Source organism: Cydia amplana, chromosome 2 (assembly GCF_948474715.1).
Source record: "Cydia amplana chromosome 2, ilCydAmpl1.1, whole genome shotgun sequence".
Classification (NCBI taxonomy): domain Eukaryota; kingdom Metazoa; phylum Arthropoda; class Insecta; order Lepidoptera; family Tortricidae; genus Cydia; species Cydia amplana.
This window is the reverse complement of record NC_086070.1, coordinates 838,477-861,038: the sequence shown is the minus strand read 5'-3', so window position 1 is coordinate 861,038 and position 22,562 is coordinate 838,477. Positions and strand designations below refer to the sequence as shown.

The following is a 22,562-nucleotide window of genomic DNA, read 5'->3' as shown; positions in this document are numbered from 1 at the left end:
CAGTCTCAGAGCTACATGCGAGGAACATAGCGCATAGGGATATTAAGAGTGAGTAACCTATATCAACCAGGATAGTTAGAGTGAGACAGAATACACAGTTCGGCGGTATACAGCGCAACTACTCAGTGCAGTCTCAGAGCTACATGCGAGGAACATAGCGCATAGGGATATTAAGAGTGAGTAACCTACATCAACCAGGATAGTTAGAGTGAGACAGAACAAACAGTTCGGCGGTATACAGCGCAACTACTCAGTGCAGTCTCAGAGCTACATGCGAGGAACATAGCGCATAGGGATATTAAGAGTGAGTAACCTACATCAACCAGGATAGTTAGAGTGAGACAGAACAAACAGTTCGGCGATATACAGCGCAACTCCTCAGTGCAGTCTCAGAGCTACATGCGAGGAACATAGCGCATAGGGATATTAAGAGTGAGTAACCTATATCAACCAGGATAGTTAGAGTGAGACAGAATACACAGTTCGGCGGTATACAGCGCAACTACTCAGTGCAGTCTCAGAGCTACATGCGAGGAACATAGCGCATAGGGATATTAAGAGTGAGTAACCTACATCAACCAGGATAGTTAGAGTGAGACAGAACAAACAGTTCGGCGGTATACAGCGCAACTACTCAGTGCAGTCTCAGAGCTACATGCGAGGAACATAGCGCATAGGGATATTAAGAGTGAGTAACCTACATCAACCAGGATAGTTAGAGTGAGACAGAACAAACAGTTCGGCGGTATACAGCGCAACTACTCAGTGCAGTCTCAGAGCTACATGCGAGGAACATAGCGCATAGGGATATTAAGAGTGAGTAACCTATATCAACCAGGATAGTTAGAGTGAGACAGAATACACAGTTCGGCGGTATACAGCGCAGCTCCTCAGTGCAGTCTCAGAGCTACATGCGAGGAACATAGCGCATAGGGATATTAAGAGTGAGTAACCTACATCAACCAGGATAGTTAGAGTGAGACAGAACAAACAGTTCGGCGATATACAGCGCAACTCCTCAGTGCAGTCTCAGAGCTACATGCGAGGAACATAGCACATAGGGATATTAAGAGTGAGTAACCTACATCAACCAGGATAGTTAAGAGTGAGACAGAACAAACAGTTCGGCGGTATACAGCGCAACTACTCAGTGCAGTCTCAGAGCTACATGCGAGGAGCATAGCGCATAGGGATATTAACCCTTTAACCGCCAGAGTCTGATATATAAGACATTACATATCCAGCTCATTTCGCCACAGTCTGATAAATAAGACAAAGGTCTGATTTGGTTTTTACAGCACATTTATAACTCCCGTAACTATGCCAACCTTACTCTGTGTGGTACAATTACTGTCGGTGGCGACACGAGCACGCTCGATCAAAAATTGCTGGCGGTTAAAAGGTTAAGAGTGAGTTAATTTTTAACAAGCAGAAAAATACCACAATACATTCAAAAGTGGAAAAATTACTGCCTTGGTTAAGATTTGAACTCACGGTCTCTGCTGCTGCTGGTGGCTCAGTTGGCAGAGCGCTGGAGTATCGATCCAGAGGCCGCGAGTTCAAGTTTCACCCAAGGCAGTTCTTTTTCCACTTTTAAATTTATTCTAAAATTAATTAGTGAGTTTCATCAACCTATAGCAGTTCTCAGACAAACGCTAAAATAAGATATAAGTATATTAAAGAGTTTTTTGGAAGAACTACTGTTCTGGTCATCAAGGATTGTTGATTGAATTATACCATTACACTGCTGTAACTATGTTTGGTTGTCAGCAACTTACAGCAGTGTTTGTCCATAGAAGAGTTTGATTGACGTCAACCTAAAGCAGTATTCTACTAAAACTATTCGCCATAAAGGTGCAAACATACCCTACCATATCGGAAATAATTTTAGCCTAATGCCGCTCACCATACAAAATTATAGCCAAGGTACTTAGAACCTTGTTATATTTTCAATTAGGTTGAATTTCATTTGTTTGAAAATTTTACGAGACAAATGAAATGCTACCTACTTTGTTTTTCATTAAGGTTGACATTCCATCGAAACTCATTGTACATCCTAATGTACATTGGGCGGCACGAGGTTAAGTTTATCTTATGAACAACGATTAAGTTCTGCTCTTGCTAAAATGTGTTACTGCACCATGAGTTTCGCTTCATAGATTTATCTTCCATGTAGGTGGCAACATATTTCTGATGAACGAAGGCCACTGCCTGAAGTTGGGTGACTTCGGGTGCGCCGTCAAGATCCGCGCCACCACCACCGCTGCGGGGGAGCTTCAGGGATATGTCGGCACGCAAGGTAAGCGATTTTAGGGTTCCGTAGTCAACAAGACAATGTAATCACTGTTATAAATGTTATTCGATTCTCTACAAATAAAAAAGTGAAAATGTTTCGGCATGACAAAAGTGTGTGAGTGCAATAAATGAATGTATGAATGAAGGAACGATTATGCTCTTTGTGTTGTGTGACTTTAGATTTCCTTCCGGTCTTCTCGCTTTTAATTGGGTATTCCAGAGCAATCAAATCCTTCTTTGTTTTTTTTTTAAAGTGGAAGTCGATTAATAGGGATATTGGACTGTATTTAAAATAAATTATTTTACACCATGCATGAAATAAGGCACCAGATACTTATTAGAAAAACACAGATAGCAGTTATTTTTAAGCACAAGTCCTATTTAATAAATCGGATAGAAATATAAAAAGTAGGCGAGTTGACCGTGACGTCACGATATATAAAATATTACTATAAATTCCATAGTAGCAAATCGTTTTGACTTTTGACACTTCTAAAAAAGTAACAGATTTGACTAGTAGGAAAATACCCTATTGGGTATTTTCCTACTAGTCAAAGCCCTTCTTTGTTTTTTTAATGTGGAGGTCGATTAATTAATCATGTCCATTTCGATGTACTGATTGAAAAAAATCTGAAAAATTGCATTTTTTTCTTGCAGCGTACATGGCGCCCGAGGTATTCATGAAGTCTGACGGTCATGGGCGCGCTACAGACATCTGGTCGCTCGGTTGCGTCGTCACAGAAATGGCTTCTGGCAAGGTGAGATTTGATCAAACGTAGTATAGTTTGTAGCTTTCTAGTAGAACCCGAAGGCTTATCCTATTGTCTATTGTTCAGTAAAACCGCACGTGCTACTTACCTCCAAAAAAGGGTTCTAATTATTCTATTTGGCACCTGAGCGCGGGCTAGTCCAACGCTCAAAAAACCAGTGTAGGTGCGCTCTCCGATAACGCGCCTTTGTTACGCATCTCGATGACACATTTTAGACTGGTTCTGTAGCGTTCGACTCGCCGGCACTCAGTAACCGAAGTACCGATTTTTTATGCAGGTGGTTGTGGCACGTGGCACGAGCGGTTTTTCTTAACAATAGACAATAGGATTAGCCTTCGGGGTCTATTAGAAAGCTACAAACTATAACTTGCGTGTTTGACTGTGAGATTGTTTGGACTGAATTGGATACCGTTGATTAGTAATCTACTATATGTTTCTCTGCTAAGTTATATATCTGTAATCCGTATCAAAGTTACTCGGATATCTCGATCGTAATCACAACAATAACATCTGGTCGCTCGGTTACGTCGTCACAGAAATGGCTTCTGGCAAGGTGAGATTTTTTCAATTTGTTTAATGGGTGTTCGGGAGTGAAATAATCTCGACTGAAATGGATGCTATACCAATAATATTGATAAATAAAGCTCAGCCTGTATCGTTGAAGAAATGTTGTAGAGTTCCACTATAAAAAAAGTTTTTCCATTACGTCTTGGTACTCGTAGAGTATGAGAGCGTCACCATAAAAAAGTCAAATTCTTATCATAATATTATGTTTGTAGTGGCGTTACCATGAAGACTATCGCTCTAAGTTCTGCAGAGTCAGCTAAAGCTTTGGTTTCCTCTGAAAGCGGTGCCGTCATATAGCGGCCGTCTCCATACAAATACTACGACATCCATATTTAGCCGTATTATTTAGTATGGAGACAGCGGCTATATGACGGCACCGCTATCCTAGAAAAACCGATCTTTAGGGTGGTATTCCACCTGTCCAATTTCTTTGTCAATGTCATTTCGTATTGGACAGATGAAATACCACCCTTAGATAAATCTGTAGTACATGGTAGTACTATTATAAAAGATAAAACTTATTTGTTACAGCGACCGTTCCCCGAATACGACAGCAACTACCAAATAATGTTCGTAGTCGGGATGGGCGGCCGGCCGCACATACCCGAGTCGCTCTCTGAAGAAGGACAACAGTTCTGCTTGCTCTGTCTCACACACGACCCGGACAAGAGGCCGAAGGCCGAGGCCCTCAAGTTACACCACTTTCTCATGGTGAGTGCTAAAACTATCGTTATAGTCTGTCAAGCCATTTCTGTCAGTACAAAAGAGCGGAAAATTTATAAAATGTAGACGCGAAGGGTTATCGACTATTTGAATTTCGCGCCTTTTTCTACTGAAAAACTTGTTTGACCGGCTATATTTTAATAAGGTTGATAAAGGCCGATTTGTGTTATGATATCGAATTATTATTCGTCATATTTCAATAAAATTTGGTTAATAGATAGACAGACATTATATAATGTCCCAAAAGATCTTCCTCTGCTACGGTAGGTACGGAAACGTATGGTATTTTCGTAACACAACGGTAAATTAAAATAGGTATTTTTTGGGAGTTTTGATTTCGTATTTTTTCCGCCCAGAATGAGGAGCTCATTTTAGATCAGCCAAATTTTATCCAATCTAAAGAAAAAAAAAAGCGGGCAAGTGCGAGTCGGACTCGCCCATGAAGGGTTCCGTATTTAGGCGATTTATGACGTATAAAAAAAAACTACTTACCAGATCTCGTTCAAACCAATTTTCGGTGGAAGTTTACATGGTAATGTACATCATATATTTTTTTTAGTTTTATCATTCTCTTATTTTAGAAGTTACAGGGGGGGGGACACACATTTTACCACTTTGGAAGTGTCTCTCGCGCAAACTATTCAGTTTAGAAAAAAATGATATTAGAAACCTCAATATCATTTTTGAAGACCTATCCATAGATACCCCACACGTATGGGTTTGATGAAAAAAAAAATTTTGAGTTTCAGTTCGAAGTATGGGGAACCCCAAAAATTTATTGTTTTTTTTTCTATTTTTGTATGAAAATCTTAATGCGGTTCACAGAATACATCTACTTACCAAGTTTCAACAGTATAGTTCTTATAGTTTCGGAGAAAAGTGGCTGTGACATACGGACGGACAGACAGACGGACAGACGGACAGACGGACAGACAGACAGACAGACAGACAGACAGACAGACATGACGAATCTATAAGGGTTCCGTTTTTTGCCATTTGGCTACGGAACCCTAAAAATCGACAACAAAATAAAAATCGACCTGTAATACCCAGATGTTTGGCAGCGTGTTATAATAATCATAAACTAGAAGTTAATAACCAATATGTAGGAATATGGAATACAACTCACAAAGCTTTTATGAATTCACACTTCAAACACCTAAATTCATTCATACATTGAGTTTTTTAAAGCTTATTTCTTTTTATTTCAGGTGAAAAACGACGAATGCTATGAATGCCAGCCCGGAAAGTTCCTATAAACTGCGATTACGACCTTCTATCAAAAACTACCATCACATTCATAAGTATAAGGCCTGAGTAGACGCTCGAAGCGGAGCGTTCGGCGGGGCGTGCAGCGTGGCGTCGGGGTCAGGAGTAATTTGAGCAGCGTGCACTAAGGCCGCTCCTATACGTTTGCATTTGTTTAACATGCACGCCGCACGCCCCGCCCCGCTGCACGCCCAACTCGAGCGTCCACTCAGGCCTTACACTAAGGGTGCGGCCTTGGGGCGAGCGTCCAGCGGAGCGTTCGCGTAGGCGTGCAGCGTGGCGTCAAGCGCCGAAGGGATTAGCGCTAGCGGACGCACTTTTACAGCAACAACTTCTAACGTTTTGTTAACTACCTGATACAGCGGTTGCATTAAATTATTATAGGAGTATGTTCAGTCACGCTCCGTGATTCTTACGCCATTTAGGGTTCTAGCTAAATTGGACATTCCATAGAGTAAGTATGGAGCAACCAATTTAGGTAGGACCCTAAATGGCGTAACAATCCCGTGTGGTGACTGAACTTGTGGTACTACATATATTGTAATCATTATAAGAACAAAGTTTAATGCTAAGGGGTAGACTGTAGATTATTTTTACCCTTAGAGTAACTCAATCCGGCCTAGTCTCATTGTACAAGTTGGTGGCTTAAATTGGGCTTTAATTTAATCTGACGATCATAAACAATAGATAAATATGTATAAATAAGAAAATGTATTTTTAAAACTAGGTACTTGAGCGGCAGAATAAACAAATGCATTTATAGTTTGTTTTTATTGCAATGGACTTATATTCAATTATGAAAATGATTTTTTATTAAGTATTAATTTTATTCACAAATGAAATCGATAGTTCGCAATCGTTTTATTATGGTTAGTCTCAATTGTAATGTGATTTTAAGCGTAAGTTATAACAATTTTATGAATTAAATATATTTTGGATCGATCAAGTTCAGTGTTGTTTTATAGTATATAGTAGCTATTATAACATTATTAGTTTTACATATACATGAAGTTTAAAACTTACCAAAAATTTAAGGCCAGCGCTGTTATATTTTTAAGAAATATACTTCATTTATTGTATGATAAATCTCTGATTCAGTCATACATTATATTAGGGAATGACGAATACGTTGTTAAAACCTTAATTGTTGTATGTATATACTTGTTTTATCTTGGACGATTGCGGAGTAATAAATAATCAATCAAAATATGTCGTATTTTTATTGTGATTATGTGATTATTAACCTTGTACAGTCGCCATCAGATATATCGGAGCGGCAAAGGTGTTCACAAATATCTGAACAAACCCTCTATTATCAAGACGTTTGTTCAGATATTGTTGAGCAATTTTCGAAAAACTTCTGCGAGTCACAGACATTAAATATATGTGACGTTCCACGGCAAAAGGTACCTTATGGCAGTTGGCGCTTACGTCGCATAGCGCCGCAATAATAATAGCGCGCGGCGGCGGAGCGGCGTTAATAATAGCGTAAGCGCCAACGGCCATAAGGTACCTTTATCCGTGGGACGTCACATATTACCTAAAACGGGTCAGTAACATATTTGCAGCGCGCAGTCTAGTGGGTCCGTCAATGTGTGTTTCCGTTGAATAAACTCCTCGTTGAGGAGCGAGACATGTCGAGCAATTTTCGACTTGCATGAGTGACCCGTTTGTTTTGATATACTTAGCACCACTTGCACCGTCCCACTAACCCAGGGTTAACCGGTTAAACCGTTAACCCAGTGTCAAAGTGTACTGGAAACCATGGTAACTCCAGGTTTAACCGGTTAACCCCGGGTTAGCTCTGATATACATATAAATGCAAAAGTCTCAACTGCCCCTTGGTACACCTTACGTCTTTTCTTAAGGTTCAATATAACCAATACTTATTTTTTTTTTGTAAAATGTATGGGAATAAATGAAACCCTGATTCGTTAATAATGTTTATTGAGAGCAACATTCAATTGACATTGGACATACAATACAATCTACTGATATGCTTAGTTACTTGCGCTAACAGAAATGCTAGTCGCTTTGGGGAAACTGGGGACACTTGGTTCCCTAAAACAAAACTGCAAATAATATGTACGGTTTCATTTCTAACCCTACTAATACTATTCGTGTAATAAATTCCGGATTGTAGAGTTATTTTTGATATATTGGTAGTTGTTTCAAGTAAATATGTGTCACAAAGTTTAATTAGACAACCTTTGGTTACTAAACAACAAAAGAAAGAGTTATAACATTTAACAATTGTCCCATGAAAACATTATAACATTTAACAATTGTCCCCAGTTTCCCCTACCGCTAACGCACAGGTACTGGTGAACTTAGCTAGACTAAGGAACAGTCAGATAGGCGATCTGACATTTTGTAACCTGCACCAGAGACTAATGAATACAGAAGACTGACAACCTTCGTAAAACGCCACGTGTCTCATCACACGTAGCATTTGCTATTCTCATACTTTGTTTTTTAGGGTTCCGTAGCCAAATGGCAAAAAACGGAACCCTTATAGATTCGTCATGTCTGTCTGTCTGTCCGTCTGTCCGTTTGTCTGTCCGTCCGTATGTCACAGCCACTTTTCTCCGAAACTATAAGAACTATACTGTTGAAACTTGGTAAGTAGATGTATTCTGTGAACCGCATTAAGATTTTCACACAAAAATAGAAAAAAAACAATAAATTTTTGGGGTTCCCCATACTTCGAACTGAAACTCAAAATTTTTTTTTTCATCAAACCCATACGTGTGGGGTATTTATGGATAGGTCTTCAAAAATGATATTGAGGTTTCTAATATCATTTTTTTCTAAACTGAATAGTTTGCGCGAGAGACACTTCCAAAGTGGTAAAATGTGTGTCCCCCCCCCCCTGTAACTTCTAAAATAAGAGAATGATAAAACTAAAAAAAATATATGATGTACATTACCATGTAAACTTCCACCGAAAATTGGTTTGAACGAGATCTAGTAAGTAGTTTTTTTTTATACGTCTTAAATCGCCTAAATACGGAACCCTTCATGGGCGAGTCCGACTCGCACTTGGCCGCTTTTTTTTTATGATATAGGAGGCAATCGAGATGACGATACGCCTGATGCCAATAAGTATTATAATTATCGTCACTTGCAACACCAGAAGGGTGCGAGTGCGTTGCCGAACTTTAATATGGGAATACGCTCTTTTCTTGAAGGTTTGAAGGTATCGGTCGGCGATTACCAAAAGTAGGTTACAAAATGTACAGAATACACTTATAATTATCAATGGTATGACTGATGATCCAATATGGAATTTACAGTAAAGCCTAACAAATCTAACAATTACCTATATTTCAAGCTTTTAGACATACGGGTAGGTATTATACGACATGACCGCGGAGAATTTTGTTGTTACTCTTACCATTACCAAAGAAAATTTTAAATAGAGGCTGATTGTCAACGTAATTTATGTAGCCATACTAGTTTTACAGCCATCTTTCGACGGAAGATTAAAACTTTTAGAACGCCATTTGAATTTGATCCTTATTCTTTCACTCATATGTGTTAAATATCAATAAGTATCGCCATCTACTTGAGACTAGGACAAAGATATGGTGCCATCTTTTCAAGAGATGGCGCCATACCTTTGGCATACTCTCGAGTAGATGGCGATACTTTTTAATATTTAACAAATTTAACACATATCAGTAAAAGAATAAGGATCAAAGTCAAATAGCGTTCTAAAAGTTTTAATCATTTGTGTCGAAAAATGGCAGTAAATTTACCGACTAGGTACATAATTTATTTGACAATATTCCTCTAGTCTAAATTCTCTTTGCTCTTACATATGGATGCAATATTGTACTTTTTGTATTTAGACTGTAAAAATGACCGAAAATACAGGATGTTTTTCTCTGTCAATTACTATAGTCACCAATTTAAATACATTTACTCATGTGTCATACGATCACTAGTTAGTTAGTACCTATAAAACAGTAAGTACCTACTTATTCTTTCGTTTAGTAAATAACGCCTACGTAATAAAAAACTTCCACGAAAAACAACTTAATTGCTTATTTTTCTTTTATGATGGCGCGCAACTACAAAATGCTCCGTGTTTATGCCAGTTAGTACTTACGGTCGGCAACAAATGTAACTAAGGGAGGTTTTGAAAATGATCTAAACGTAACTTAACTGTTCACACAGAACGTGTATCGATCATTTTAAACAGATGGCTTTGCTGCTGATTGCTGACCGTACCTACCACACTAATAAACTTGGTTCTATAACTAACGAACAATCAACAAGTGATATAATAATATTTCTATGTAAGACATTGAAGCCATCTCATAATCACAATCTCGACATACCTTCTACATCTTTACGTTCACCTTTTGTTTGAACTTTGAACACACATTAATTGCATAAACGGGCCTACCGCGATATAGTTTCATTTCATTATCTACCCCGAACATTTTTATAAACTAATTTCGGGTAGGTAGTGCTGGGACGTCAGTCTTTGTTCCGTAACCACAGCTGGTGCAACTCAGCTGAAACGTCGGGATGCAATGAAACTATATCGCGGTAGACCCGTTTGTGTAATTAAATATGTGTACAAAACGCGAGAGCTTAAAGTGTTCATTTTAAGTAAGATATTTAATTTCTTGAATGATTTTATTAATTATTGTTTGCGTACGAGTTTCGAATGTTTTATTTACTGAGGAAGCGTTGTGCCGTGCATTAATCACAGGGGGCAAGTGTGATTGCCATCGCAGACAACATTTAGGTACTTTATGTTGCCATACAACTCTTCAAAACTCGCGTGTGGATATATTTTCAGACCAAATAGGTATGTACATTCATTTCTGTCTTATTCTTGGTAGTGTGGCGCCACTGTGCCAGCGCCGCACTTTTTATCTTAGACAATTAGATAGATAGATTCTATTTCAAATACCTTCTGGAATTTTAGGATCATGTATGAAAACTCTTAATCTTATTCGACTACGCTTTAAAAATTTCAACACAGAAGTACTAAGCTTTAAGCGGTTCTTCCTACTTTCCACTAGATGTCGCTACTGTGGTCTATTCTATATTGGTGGACAATGAACATGGATTTGTTATAGTGACATAAGTTTTGCTAAGTATATATATATAGTTAACAATCATTTCAAAATGACCTTGCATCACTAATAAGAAAATAATACTAATAGCATATTACCTACTTATTTGTTCATCAAAAATATTAAACTCACAAAAATAACATTATCATAAGAAAATACTGGATAATAAACAGTAATCTTGTTAAAATATTGATTTTAATTTTTAATACTCGTAATAAAACAATGAGATCACTATTTGATATAGGTAATAATCTAATACAATTTCTTTTTTTTGATACTCTACTCGACACAAGCTGGCGTTGTACACCTACTCTTGGTGAACAGCAAGAGACATCTATGGTATAGTTTTAGGACTATCCTTAACATTCACTTAGAACTACAAATCTTATAAATTAGGACATTTTGATATGTATCCGTTTCAATTACAACTAACAATTGATATGTTTTTGATATTCTTGGTCATGTCTAACATGATCGTTGACATTTGATATGTATAAGTTACCTTAGAATTAACAAGTTAGAGCTACGATTAACATTTAATTGCATTTTCCATTTAACATTCAATCTAAGTTAATAAATTAGGTATCCATAACCATAGGAAAAATATAATCCAGTGAAATTTTAACCAATAGTGTAAGGGAATAAAGTTGATTTTTCTTTGTTTAATAATTGAAGGAAAGAAAACTGTTGCTGCTCTATTCCGATTGAAAAATGATTATAATTTCATCGAACTTATTAGTATCACTATAAATAGGTAGCCATAAGCCTACAATAACAGGCTTATTCGTTTTTTGTTGCAGCCACACATATAAAAGATAATAAATTGGATAAGATGCCCTTCAATTTTATTTTAATAATTTTTTTAAATATTATTAAAATTTTGATTGGGACAACAAATGTATAATTTAAACAGTTTAGTAACAATAAGAAATATTATAGCAATTATATATATTATAATATAATTAATAATATTATGTGCATCGAATGTCACATAGTAGGTATCTAATATAATATAGGTAGTAGTTATACCTAAAGTTATAAATGTACCTATATGTTAAAAACAATCTTTGGTATTGCTTAATTTCTCAATAAAATATTTTACCCGTAATAAATAATAGCACGTGCATCTAAGGGCAAATAACAATATAGGTGCGTATAAAATACATCTAAAACATTTAAAATAATGTTTTCATTCAATAAATACTTTTCTATCCTCAAAGATAAGCATAATTATCACAAATTAATTCTACTGTCGCTTTGGTATATTTGCATTTAAACACTAGATTTGTATATATTTCCACTTATTTACAAAGTATATAATTTGGATTTTGCATTCCACAAATTGACTAGATTTTACGACTAAAACATTTTACATAAAAGTTGTAAGCGTTTACATTAAAATTTACAACTACTTTTTATAAGGGCAAGTTTTTTTGATATGTTTTCGTTCCTTAATCGTATTAATAGTTTCTTACGTCTATCTACACAATGTGCGTATTAAATACGGAACCAAATTGAACATATAATAATTATAATGATACACTTTCGAAACATCGCTTAAGAAACGGCTAACATAAATTTAATATGTATATTTTAGTCTTCATTATAAATTCTAAACTGTTAATTTATGATTTTCTTTTAAACATTAAGGTAATCGGATATTTTTACTTATTTATTAAATATATTTGGATTTTCATATATACTATTGAACAAATTGAACGAGATCAAACGACTAGAACATTTAACATACAAATTGAAAGCTTACACGTCGTACATTTACAGCTACATTTTTAGGACATTATTTTTGATATGTTTTAGTTCCCTTACCCTTGAATTACGTTCCTTACAACTACTTAATGTGCGTATTACATACGGGATAAAGTTAGTTATTTCGTAAATTGTTATTAAACATTCAAAATATCGCTTGGTAAGCGAACAACGTTTATTTTATTTATTTTTCGTAAACTTTTTAATATTCCTCCAATGATAAACTTTGCTTAATTTACTAATTTCATCAAAACGCCGTGCATTCAACAAACGTGCCTATACATTGCAGCTACTTACTCTTTTTATCCTGATTATTTGGTAGGCGTTTAATCAAGGAAGAAACCCCTCGTTTTACCGCGCAAGATGTTTTTGTACATTTTCAGACAATTTTGACTACTAAGATACGTTTATCACCCGTTTAGACCATAACCACAAACATATCATCCTGTTTTCCAGTACACAAAATCTTGAAACCCACCTTCAATGCTTTAAAATTGGCTTACATTACCCATACCTCTTGTGTTCCTCATCACCCTTTTGACTCCACCTCATACCTACCGATACAAAGCTTTATTGATGATAGGACATGACGCAATCGTTGAGGTTTAGGTCTGCCGATGCTGGAACATCAGCTTCATGGAGTCCAGCGCCTCTTCCAGCGACTGCCTGTAGGCCTCTGTGTTGGTGACGCTGGACGACACGAAGGACGAGATGCAGAAGATGATGGAGTCCTTCTTGGGGTTGTAGCAGACGCCGTACCCGTCTGGGACGACAGCTCCGTAACCCATAAAAGTGCCGTCGGCGGTGGTGGCCACCTGAGAATGGAAAATTGTTATCGTTAAGCCTATGGCTATTGGCTGATCCTCATATCTTCCATTATATAGCTGAAACTTTCCGACAGCACAGCAGAAAATCTACCGATAATCATTTAAGAGCATTACCTGACTAGTGCTCAGCTTGAACTCGTTCATCAACTTGTACGTGGGATCGGTAAACAAGTCCGGGAGCGGGCCCTGGGTCCGCGCCGTCTCCCGCAGCCCTAGGAGATGGTTGTCGATGCCCCGGCCCAGGATGTTGGCTTCCATTATGGCGGTCTGTTTCTTCGCTGCTTCATCGAAGAGCTCTAGTTTCTTCTGTTCCTGGAAGTATACGGTTGATGGACCAAAAAAAAAGCGAATTCTGAAACTTCGTATCGACTTCAAGTCTCTTTTCTGTTGCGATCGATTGAAAAGATAATTGAAGGAATAAGTTTTTACGATATTTTTATTACTTAAGTAGGACCTTACACCTTTATAAGCTGTGTTTTTATAAAATTACCATATACTAAATATACAGCAGAATTGACCAACCATTTGTACATCAGCCACGATCCGTGATTGTTGAGCCATTAGGGTTCTCTAGCTAAAATGGACATACCATAGCGTATGTATTGAAAAAACAATTTAGATAGGACTTTAAATGGCTGAACAAATACGGAGCGTGACGTTACGCAATATTATAAGCATTGTATAATATTTATACAATTTCCCACAATCTTTGTACAGCTTCCATAAAATGTAACTTAGAAAACTAAGTATCTAACACAGATGCACACACTTACTTGTTACTCCCACAATCTACAATATTGGAACCTAGATTTTGGATAGAGGTTTCAACACTAGTCAAGCTCAATTTTTCTACAAGCCTAATTCTATAGCCTTAAGGTCGATTCGCCTTACTGAATAACGAGACAAATAAAGGTCTGTCAGTTACCAGGGGCCCTAGCCAAGATGCCAATCGTTTGCGCTTTAACGAACGACACGCTAATGCTCTCTACACGTATCACTCTTCGATATTAGTGCAACAGCATTAGCGTTTCGTTCGCTACGGAGCGGTAGGCCAGACTCAGACAGTCTAGACATTGACTTTTACAACTACAAAAAGCGTCTAACAGTAAAAGTGTAGCATTGGCATGGCAAGTTTCTCACACCGTACAAATTAAGACACTCTTCTGGATATAGGTTTCAAACATAAGAGATATCACAATTGCCAAGGTCTTCACCCATATAAATTAAAAGACACATTTTTCTGTGTGTATGGAAAATATGACAGTTTTATCGATAGCCAAGCGACGATCACCCACTAAATTCCACTAGACATTGACACAAGCTAACTAAAGTGTGGCATGTCAAATGTCAAGTTCCTCACCCCATATAAATTAAAAGACACCTTTTTCTGGCTGTCATCAGCCTCGGAGAGGGGCGGGGTCTCGTCAGCGCACATGGCCTTGGCCCAGGCCAGGGCGGGGAGGTGGGCTGAGCGAATGTTGTCCACTCGGCCTTCGAGGAAGCGGCGGAGGGAGGCGGACTCGTAAGTGGAGACCAGGTGTCCGTACATTCTGAGAAGCAAAGGAGCAATCTGGCCGCATGTTGATAAAATATTGACAACTTAATGTCTTTACCTTAAAAGTAAAATGATATGGTGAATAGTTAGGTGTTGACTGTTGAGGTAGCAGTGAGAAGATACAGTGTACCTTTTGTTAGACGTGATAAATCCTTCAAATATCTTACTTGTAGTAGGCGTACTGCATGGCCAGCTGAATGTAGACATCAGGGCTGGTGCGGCAGCTCTTCATGTACTCTCGCCCGTAGCCCTTGTACGTGTACACTTTCACGTCCAGGTCCGCGATGTTGCTGGAACATTCAGACAATGTACTTGTACCTGACTATAATTCTTATAGAGTTTGTGACTGGTTACTGCAGAAAAAATGTGACTTTTAAACATAAAATTATAGCAGACATTTGTTAATTTGTCCATGGTCCCCACCACGTTAGTCGTGAGAGTTTATCTCGTGGCCTTCGCAGGCAGCGAAGCGTTACTTTTCTTACGTACTTACCGATCAATTTCCCTCCCAGCCTGCTCAATCAGCCTCTCCACGTCAGTCTTGAGGGTCCACTTCATAGCTTGCGGAGCGGGAAGAAGAGCTGGCGGCGGGTCAGGCCGGGCCGCCACCGCAGCCCGAGCTAACGCGCGCTCGGCCAGACGAACCACCGCCACGCCTTCGGCCGCGCTGTGCTCGTAGCACATGCCCACGGTGCCATCGGAGGATATGATCAGCTGGAAATTTTGTTTTGTCAATTAGTTTGCTCATGTCAAATAGTGTCCGAAATTATGATCAGCTAAAAAGAATAGGTTTCGTCAATTAATTTACTGATGTTTTAACTAAGTGGTCAAGTAATTAAGAACACAACAGAGCTTCACACAGAGCACAATTGAAATGGAGAATTCCTGTAATCCCGCAGTAACACATGCGTGCAGCCGCTGTGGTGCAGACGAGGTGAATAGCTAAATAATCTTTAACACAATAAGAACCAATTTACAGAACATTACGGTATCAGTCTTCATTAGCAGTTCCACTACATGAAATGTCGCTTTTCGAGAGTATGTCATACCGCCTTCATCCAGGCACAAATATAATTCCTAAAGAATTTCTAAGCTCACCTGGACAGTCTTGTCAAACCAGCGGTTGGCTGAGTGATGTTTTGTCCCAGCCCCGTGCATGGCTCGTAAAAATGCGTTGGTATCAGCATCAGCGTCAGCTCTGTTCCCACCAGCCTCGTCCAAGCACACGATGCACAGCGCGCGAGAGATCAGCTCCATGTTGTGACGGTTGGTCTCATCTGGAATGCAAGAATCAGGGATCATAGGCGTGCCTCATGTTTAAAAGATGAATTAATAACACGGGGCGTTGCTGAGATAACAATTATTCATCGTTGTCAATGTCTGGGATTTTTCGTTTCGTTTAGGCAGATCCCAGGCTGCCCAAGTGAGCAACGCCAGGACAACGTTAGTAGAGTGATGACGAGTATTATTACAAAGAAGTTGGTAGTTTTTACTTAGCACACAAGCCCCACAAGATAGAGCGGTGACTACATCTACCATAGCCACACCTAGTTATGTCTAAACCATCATAGAGTAGGTATGTCCAGGCGCCCCTCGGCAGGGTAGACAGAAGTCCCCTACGTGGCCCATGCCACGTCTACCATGATTAGCTGTGCTTGAACACCTACCTTCACAGATTATGTCCCTCGCTCTGGCTCAGGCGTCCCACGGCAGGGAAGATAGAATCCCCACACGGGGCTCTGGCGGAACCCCTGCAGCATCCACCATGGCAATCAGGAGCTGTGCTTGAATCATGTCTGGTTGGATGGAACACCTACCTTCACAGAGTATGTCCCTCGCTCTGGCCCAAGCGTCCCTCGGAAGGGAAGACAGGAGCCCCACACGGGGCGCCAGCGGCGCCCCTGCTGCGTCCACCATGGCCATCAGGAGCTGTGCTTGAATCTCGCCAGGGGTCAGGCGTCCGCGGTCGGCTGCTTTCACTGGGATGGGGTAGAACTAGAAAAGGGAGAATTTTATAAAGTTTACAGTTGCTTGCTGGTAAGATTTACATGAGGTTGAATTTTAATGTTAAACCGGTGACATGTCTAATGTATAGGTCAAAAAATTTTATTCCTATAATTATAATTGATTACCTAACCAGTTCACCAACTTTCACGAGAATCGGTTGAAAAATGCGGCACAAAATTTTTGCCCAAGCTGAAACGGAGATCAATTTCGCTCGGTCAATTTAACATGCACATGGAAGTATAGTATTTTTCAAATCATCATTTCCATACAATTTACAACCCTTAAGGCAAAATTGTATTGAGATGACGTCTGTCATCGTACCCACGCTGTTTTAAAAATACTTAGGGCCCACTTGCACCACTCCACTAACCCGGGGTTAACCGGTTAAACCTGGAGTTACCATGGTTACCAGTACAATTTTACACTGGGTTAACGGTTTTTCCGCTTAATCCCGGGTTAGTGGCGCTTAATCCCACTAATAGTGGGATGGTGCAAGTGGGCCTCAAGCTGTAAACCACGGGTTAAACATGTTCATACATGTGATACCCAGTCAAAAATAATTTTCTTTCTTTCTTTCTTTCTATGATCCGCGACGATATACCGAAGTTGATGTATGATCTTCAGTGAACTAACGATAGCGCCTTCTATCTTACTCGCAGCGCCATCTATTGACAAATGTTAACTTAATCATTTCCAAATTAGAACCAACTGATATTCTTTTGTTAAATAATGGTGTAATAGGGATGATGACACATGTTGAATTTTATAACAAAATCTAGTAAAATAGATAGCAAACGAGCAATTTATCACGATAATGTGGATATTAAAATAAAATATTCAAAAATTACAAAAACACAGGATCCGAAAGTTCAAAATTTAAGTTTTTTTTTTAACTTCTAAAAACGATAAAAGTAAGGGTACCATTCGATTCCTTACATTTCGTCCAAAAAAATATTGTATAGCAACTATATACATAAACGCAAAATTTCACCGACAAAAACGCAATTTTCTTGTTTTGTCCATGCTACAAGATGGGCTCCCAGAGACCTTGACGTCACGTTCCCTTGTCGTTTTGTTCAGGGCGTTTCGCGAGTGAAGTGCGACTGTCGGCCTTTGACTACAATTTCTGACTTTTGTGTTACTTTAATGCAATGGGTCCCCATTAGACATTTGATCCTAAAAACAAACCCGATCGATTGATACCATAAATGAAAATTAGTCATGTAGCCTATTAAATCATTAAATTAATGTATAAATTCCATTATTTTAAAAACTCTTTAAGTAAGGTCATATATAATTCTCAAACGTTATTTGTCTACTTTTTGAAGAAAATTATTAAATAAACAATTACCTTTTCTTTGCTAAGGTGAAATAACGTAACGTAACGTAAAATTACTATTCCATGTTAAAAACCACTTTAAAAAAGTCTGCAAAAGTATAAATTATTTTTGCTAACCCCTTACGTTTTAATGGTATTTATACTTTCGCCAACGAGACACTTTAAAGTACATCTTTAAACAGAAGGATCCATTAGTTGCTTAGAAACTAACCATAAATTCTGTCTCTAAACTGCCGTAATCCAATTCTCAAAACTTAGGTCATAATGTTGTTAAGAGACCGACGTCGCAGTAAACCTACATTATACAGTAGGCATTTAATAACACACACAACAACAACACAACAATTTTATATACATTCATAGTAAGTAATTCGTAATAAAGTTTGACATATTGTTTATTTCATTTCTATCTGTGAGTACCTGTAATTGACTTTGTATTGTTACCTAAATCAGTATAATGTTTTTGTAGCTGTTGGTACTCCTTAAAAAATAAATAAATATAGTGTATAACATATCTAACGGTCATTAATTAAAACAATCTGGTTAAGTTTTAAAATATTACAGAATCGTATTTAAGTAGGTAAAATGTGCGCCATCTCGTGTTGAGTAGAAAAAAACTAATGTACCAAAGCAAAGTTCAATCTGAGATTTGTACCTATTCTTGTTGTTGTTACTTTACGAGTATTAATTTCTAGCTAGCCAGTTGTTCTTGGAGACCGCAAGGACAATGTCATCTTCAAAACGCCGGAGGTAGTTTAAAAACTTATTTATAAGATGCTTATTAAGTGCTGTTCCAAAAATGAAAATCATGAAAGTTTAAATTGGTGTTTCGTATTATATCTGTTAATATTTAATTGAACTTTTAAAACGAACTTGTACAACTGTCAAGAGAAGTTTACTTTGACGAGGGACGGACGGCTAAATAACGAGATTACTTCAGACATTGAATTAGAAGGGTCCACGGCTCGTAAAACTAACTAAATACTCCCTAGATTTCAATATAAAAGTCTAATAAATAAAGTTACGTCAAAGAAAGCAGAAAAAGTCCATTTAGTGGAACATTTTGTTATAAAAAATCTATTTACGCTTTTACAGATGTCAATCACAACGAAAAACAAAACCAAAGTGATCCCAATGTTACGTGTTCCGTGAACAAAGTTTTGTACGGAACACTAAAAATCAACGATGATCAACTCTGGCCAACGTGAGACTCCGTGTCGTGGGAGTGAACATAATATTCAATTGTTATATTGAGTAAGTATGTGTACTGGTTTTTAAGAGAGCATTTTACTGCTGATGCATATTTCCCCACGAAACTTGCAGACCTTGTCAGAGACGGAAAGAGATTGACAAAGATTGTCGGCAAACTAATCGGGATATTTTGGTATACTAACATAGTCCCTGCAAGCCACGAGTTCCTCCTGCTCCCCTACTGGACGCATTGGTGGTAGCTCCAGATGGTCCCTGCCCAGCTGTGGGACGCGGCAGACGCCCAGCAGGCGGTAGAACTGCGCCATACAGAAAGGCTGGCCCTATACAGGGTGGATTTTCTTTTTGGGTCAGTGAGGGCAGCTACCAGATCCCGTGCTGCTACGATAAAACGGTCTAAGGAGACCTTCCCTCGATTTCAAATTAATGAAGATTGGCTTTTACAGATTTTGAAAAAAAACATACAGGGTGCGAGAAAAAGGTCATTTTTGACAAACTTTTTTTTTTGATGCCAATCGATCTTATTCCTATTGAGGATCAAAAGCTTGTATGGAACCAAACAAAAATTTCCGGCTAGAAAAGCCACAAATCGAGAAAAACTTTTCCCATACAATTTGTATGAAAATGAAAACTTTCATTTTTCACATGCTATTTTTGTATGCCAATCGATTCCATTCCTATCCAGTATCAATAGTTTCTTTGGGGTCAACTTACGGTAATGTACTAAAATGCCACAAATTAAAGAAAACTTTTTCCATACATTTACTATGGAGAAAACGTGAAATTTAATTCACATTTTTCTATCCGCCCAATCAGTCCTGTTACATTTAAGGACCATAATACTGTATGAAGACATTGCTGTAGGACCGATGGGCGAGATAGAAAATTGAGAATAACATTTCACATTTTCCCCATAGTAAATGTATGGAAAAAGTTTTAATGATTTTTGTGGCTTTTTAGTACGTTACCGTAAGTTAACCCCTAGGAAACTATTGCTACTGGATAGGAATGGAATCGATTGGCATACAAAAATAGCATGTGAAAAATTAAAGTTTTTATTTTCATACAAATTGTACGGGAAAAGTTTTCCTCGATTTGTGGCTTTACTAGCCGGAATTTTTTTTTTGGTTCCATACAAGCTTTTGATCCTTAATAGGAATGGGATCGATTGGAATCAAAAAAAAGTTTGACAAAAATGACCTTTTTCTCGCACCCTGTATGTTTTTTCCAAAATCTGTAAAAGTCAATCTTCATTAATTTGAAATCGAGGGAAGGTCTCCTTAGACCGTTTTATCGTAGCAGCACGGGATCTGGTAGCTGCCCTCACTGACCCAAAAAGAAAATCCACCCTGTATACTACATCATGGTATACTAACATAGTTCCTGCAAGCCACGACCACGAGTTCCTCCTGCTCCCCTTCTGGACGCATTGGTGGTAGCTCCAGACGGTCCTTGCCCAGCTGTGGGACGCGGCAGACGCCCAGCAGCCGGTAGAACTGCGCCATGCAGAGAGGCTGACCCTTCTCGCGGCTGGTGGCTCGCTCTAGAGGAAGCTCGCCTCTGTAACATACAAGGGTGAACGTGTAGTTTAAAAATTGAAATAAAAATGAATAAGTTCACCGCAAGTTTCGTATTTGCAACTTTCGATAACAGGGAATTATTGCAATGAGGTTAAAATCCTTCCGTCGTTAATTCCTGAAAACTCTTAAAAGTGTTGAGCACCCGCCAAGTATTTCCCTATAATCCAGCACGTCTATGGACAACGTCACCAGGAACTCTTCGTGAAATTTGGCTAAAGAATACCAGCTAATATTGTTCCTAATACCCCAAGTACCTGTCAAGCATCTCCTTGTAATCCAGCAGATCGTCGATGAACAGCGCGGCCAGATCGGCGACCTCGTCGACCTTGGCGAACTTCCGGCTGGGGAACACCATGCCAGGGTTGGAGTTGATCGGCAGCGGCAGCCGTACCTTCAGGTACATGTCGTCCAGCCAGTAGTCAGTCACCTATAACAATAAGTCAATCTATTAATTTGGTCTGTGGCGTCTCCTCTGTCATTGACAACATAGTGCCCACAGACATTAACCCATTGAACGCCACAGTCGGCTGTGGCCGTCATCGAAAAGTCTTTCCACGGACGCCAACGACGGCTACAGCCGACAACTTCGCCAATGTAATAGGGATTTACGCGGGACTCCGTAAAGTTCAATTTCGCTTAAATAATTGCGATCGCCTGGCGTCGGGAGCACGGCATATTCCTTCGCCGTCTGGCGGTTAAAAGGTTAATGTCATCGCTGAGTGGTAGCGCCACAAGATTATAACAAATGGCGTTAACATTTCCAACATCGCGCGCTTACGGAGTTCCGAATGTCAGTTACTATAAAACTCCTAATCAACTCTCATTGGATTTCGATCCCACTCTCTACTTTCTACACTGGTCACTGAACATTTTGCCACGGCTCATGGGAGCCTGGGGTCTGCTTGGCAACTAATCCCAGGAATTGGCGTGGCCACTAGTTTTTAGTCACTTGAGGTAGTAACATATCCACTCACTAACAAAAGGTGCCCTGAACTGCTCTGCCATTTCGCAGATACGACGGCACAGTGTCATGATATTTTCAAAAATCGATAACTTTACTTCTGCTAAAGCATTTGCAACGATTATTTTGGTTTTTTAATGATAAAGAAACAAAGAATTTATTTTACTACTATAGCATTGTGCTGTTATAATAAAAATAATTATTAAAAATTCACAAAGTTGACCCAATGAAATAATGTCCGCGTTATAGTAGAAAACTATTTTTAATTAAAAATCTAAATCGATAACGTATCTTTTATTTGTATTCAATTTAAAGAAGACTTAATAAGCTTTTAATTGGTACTAAATATCTTGATAGCTCACCTATGAAATTGCCGAGTAAAACTAATTCAAATTCCGATAAGAAACTTTCGAATTGCTCAATCTGCTGTGAAACTATATATTATGTTCATGATTTTTTTGTGGCTAATTTAGACACTGAAGTACTAAAATATAGTAAAAAACAGTTTAAGACACTAATAATCTTGAAATAAAATGCATAACATATGCAATTATAACGATGATAGTAGCTATATAACTTAAAATAACAAAAGAGTAT

General features: G+C 38.4%; 2 protein-coding genes across 4 annotated transcripts in view; one reads left to right on the top strand and one right to left on the bottom strand.

Annotated features, from left to right (window-relative positions):
• LOC134655718 (uncharacterized) overlaps positions 1 to 5,670 on the top strand; it is a 57,211-nt gene extending 51,541 nt beyond the window's left edge. Inside the window, exons 40-43 of the mRNA XM_063511182.1 lie at positions 2,177 to 2,299; positions 2,953 to 3,053; positions 4,164 to 4,343; positions 5,567 to 5,670. Coding sequence (XP_063367252.1) covers positions 2,177 to 2,299; positions 2,953 to 3,053; positions 4,164 to 4,343; positions 5,567 to 5,614 — 452 coding nt within the window. The 3' untranslated portion in view covers positions 5,615 to 5,670. The remainder of the gene's footprint in view (positions 1 to 2,176; positions 2,300 to 2,952; positions 3,054 to 4,163; positions 4,344 to 5,566) is intronic.
• A 7,326-nt stretch (positions 5,671 to 12,996) lies between these two features.
• Positions 12,997 to 22,562, bottom strand: part of LOC134662003 (choline O-acetyltransferase) — a 28,988-nt gene continuing 19,422 nt past the window's right edge. Inside the window, exons 3-11 of one of the 3 annotated variants that reach the window (XM_063518241.1) lie at positions 21,259 to 21,431; positions 20,801 to 20,984; positions 16,687 to 16,864; positions 15,968 to 16,146; positions 15,363 to 15,583; positions 15,037 to 15,159; positions 14,675 to 14,864; positions 13,429 to 13,620; positions 12,997 to 13,302 (exon numbers count right to left, since the gene is read on the bottom strand). In XM_063518241.1, the coding sequence (XP_063374311.1) occupies positions 13,093 to 13,302; positions 13,429 to 13,620; positions 14,675 to 14,864; positions 15,037 to 15,159; positions 15,363 to 15,583; positions 15,968 to 16,146; positions 16,687 to 16,864; positions 20,801 to 20,984; positions 21,259 to 21,431 (1,650 nt within the window). In that variant the 3' untranslated portion in view covers positions 12,997 to 13,092. Of the gene's footprint in view, positions 13,303 to 13,428; positions 13,627 to 14,674; positions 14,865 to 15,036; positions 15,160 to 15,362; positions 15,584 to 15,967; positions 16,147 to 16,686; positions 16,865 to 20,800; positions 20,985 to 21,258; positions 21,432 to 22,562 lie in introns of all 3 variants that reach the window. The other 2 variants (XM_063518242.1, XM_063518243.1) reach the window with 2 other exon arrangements.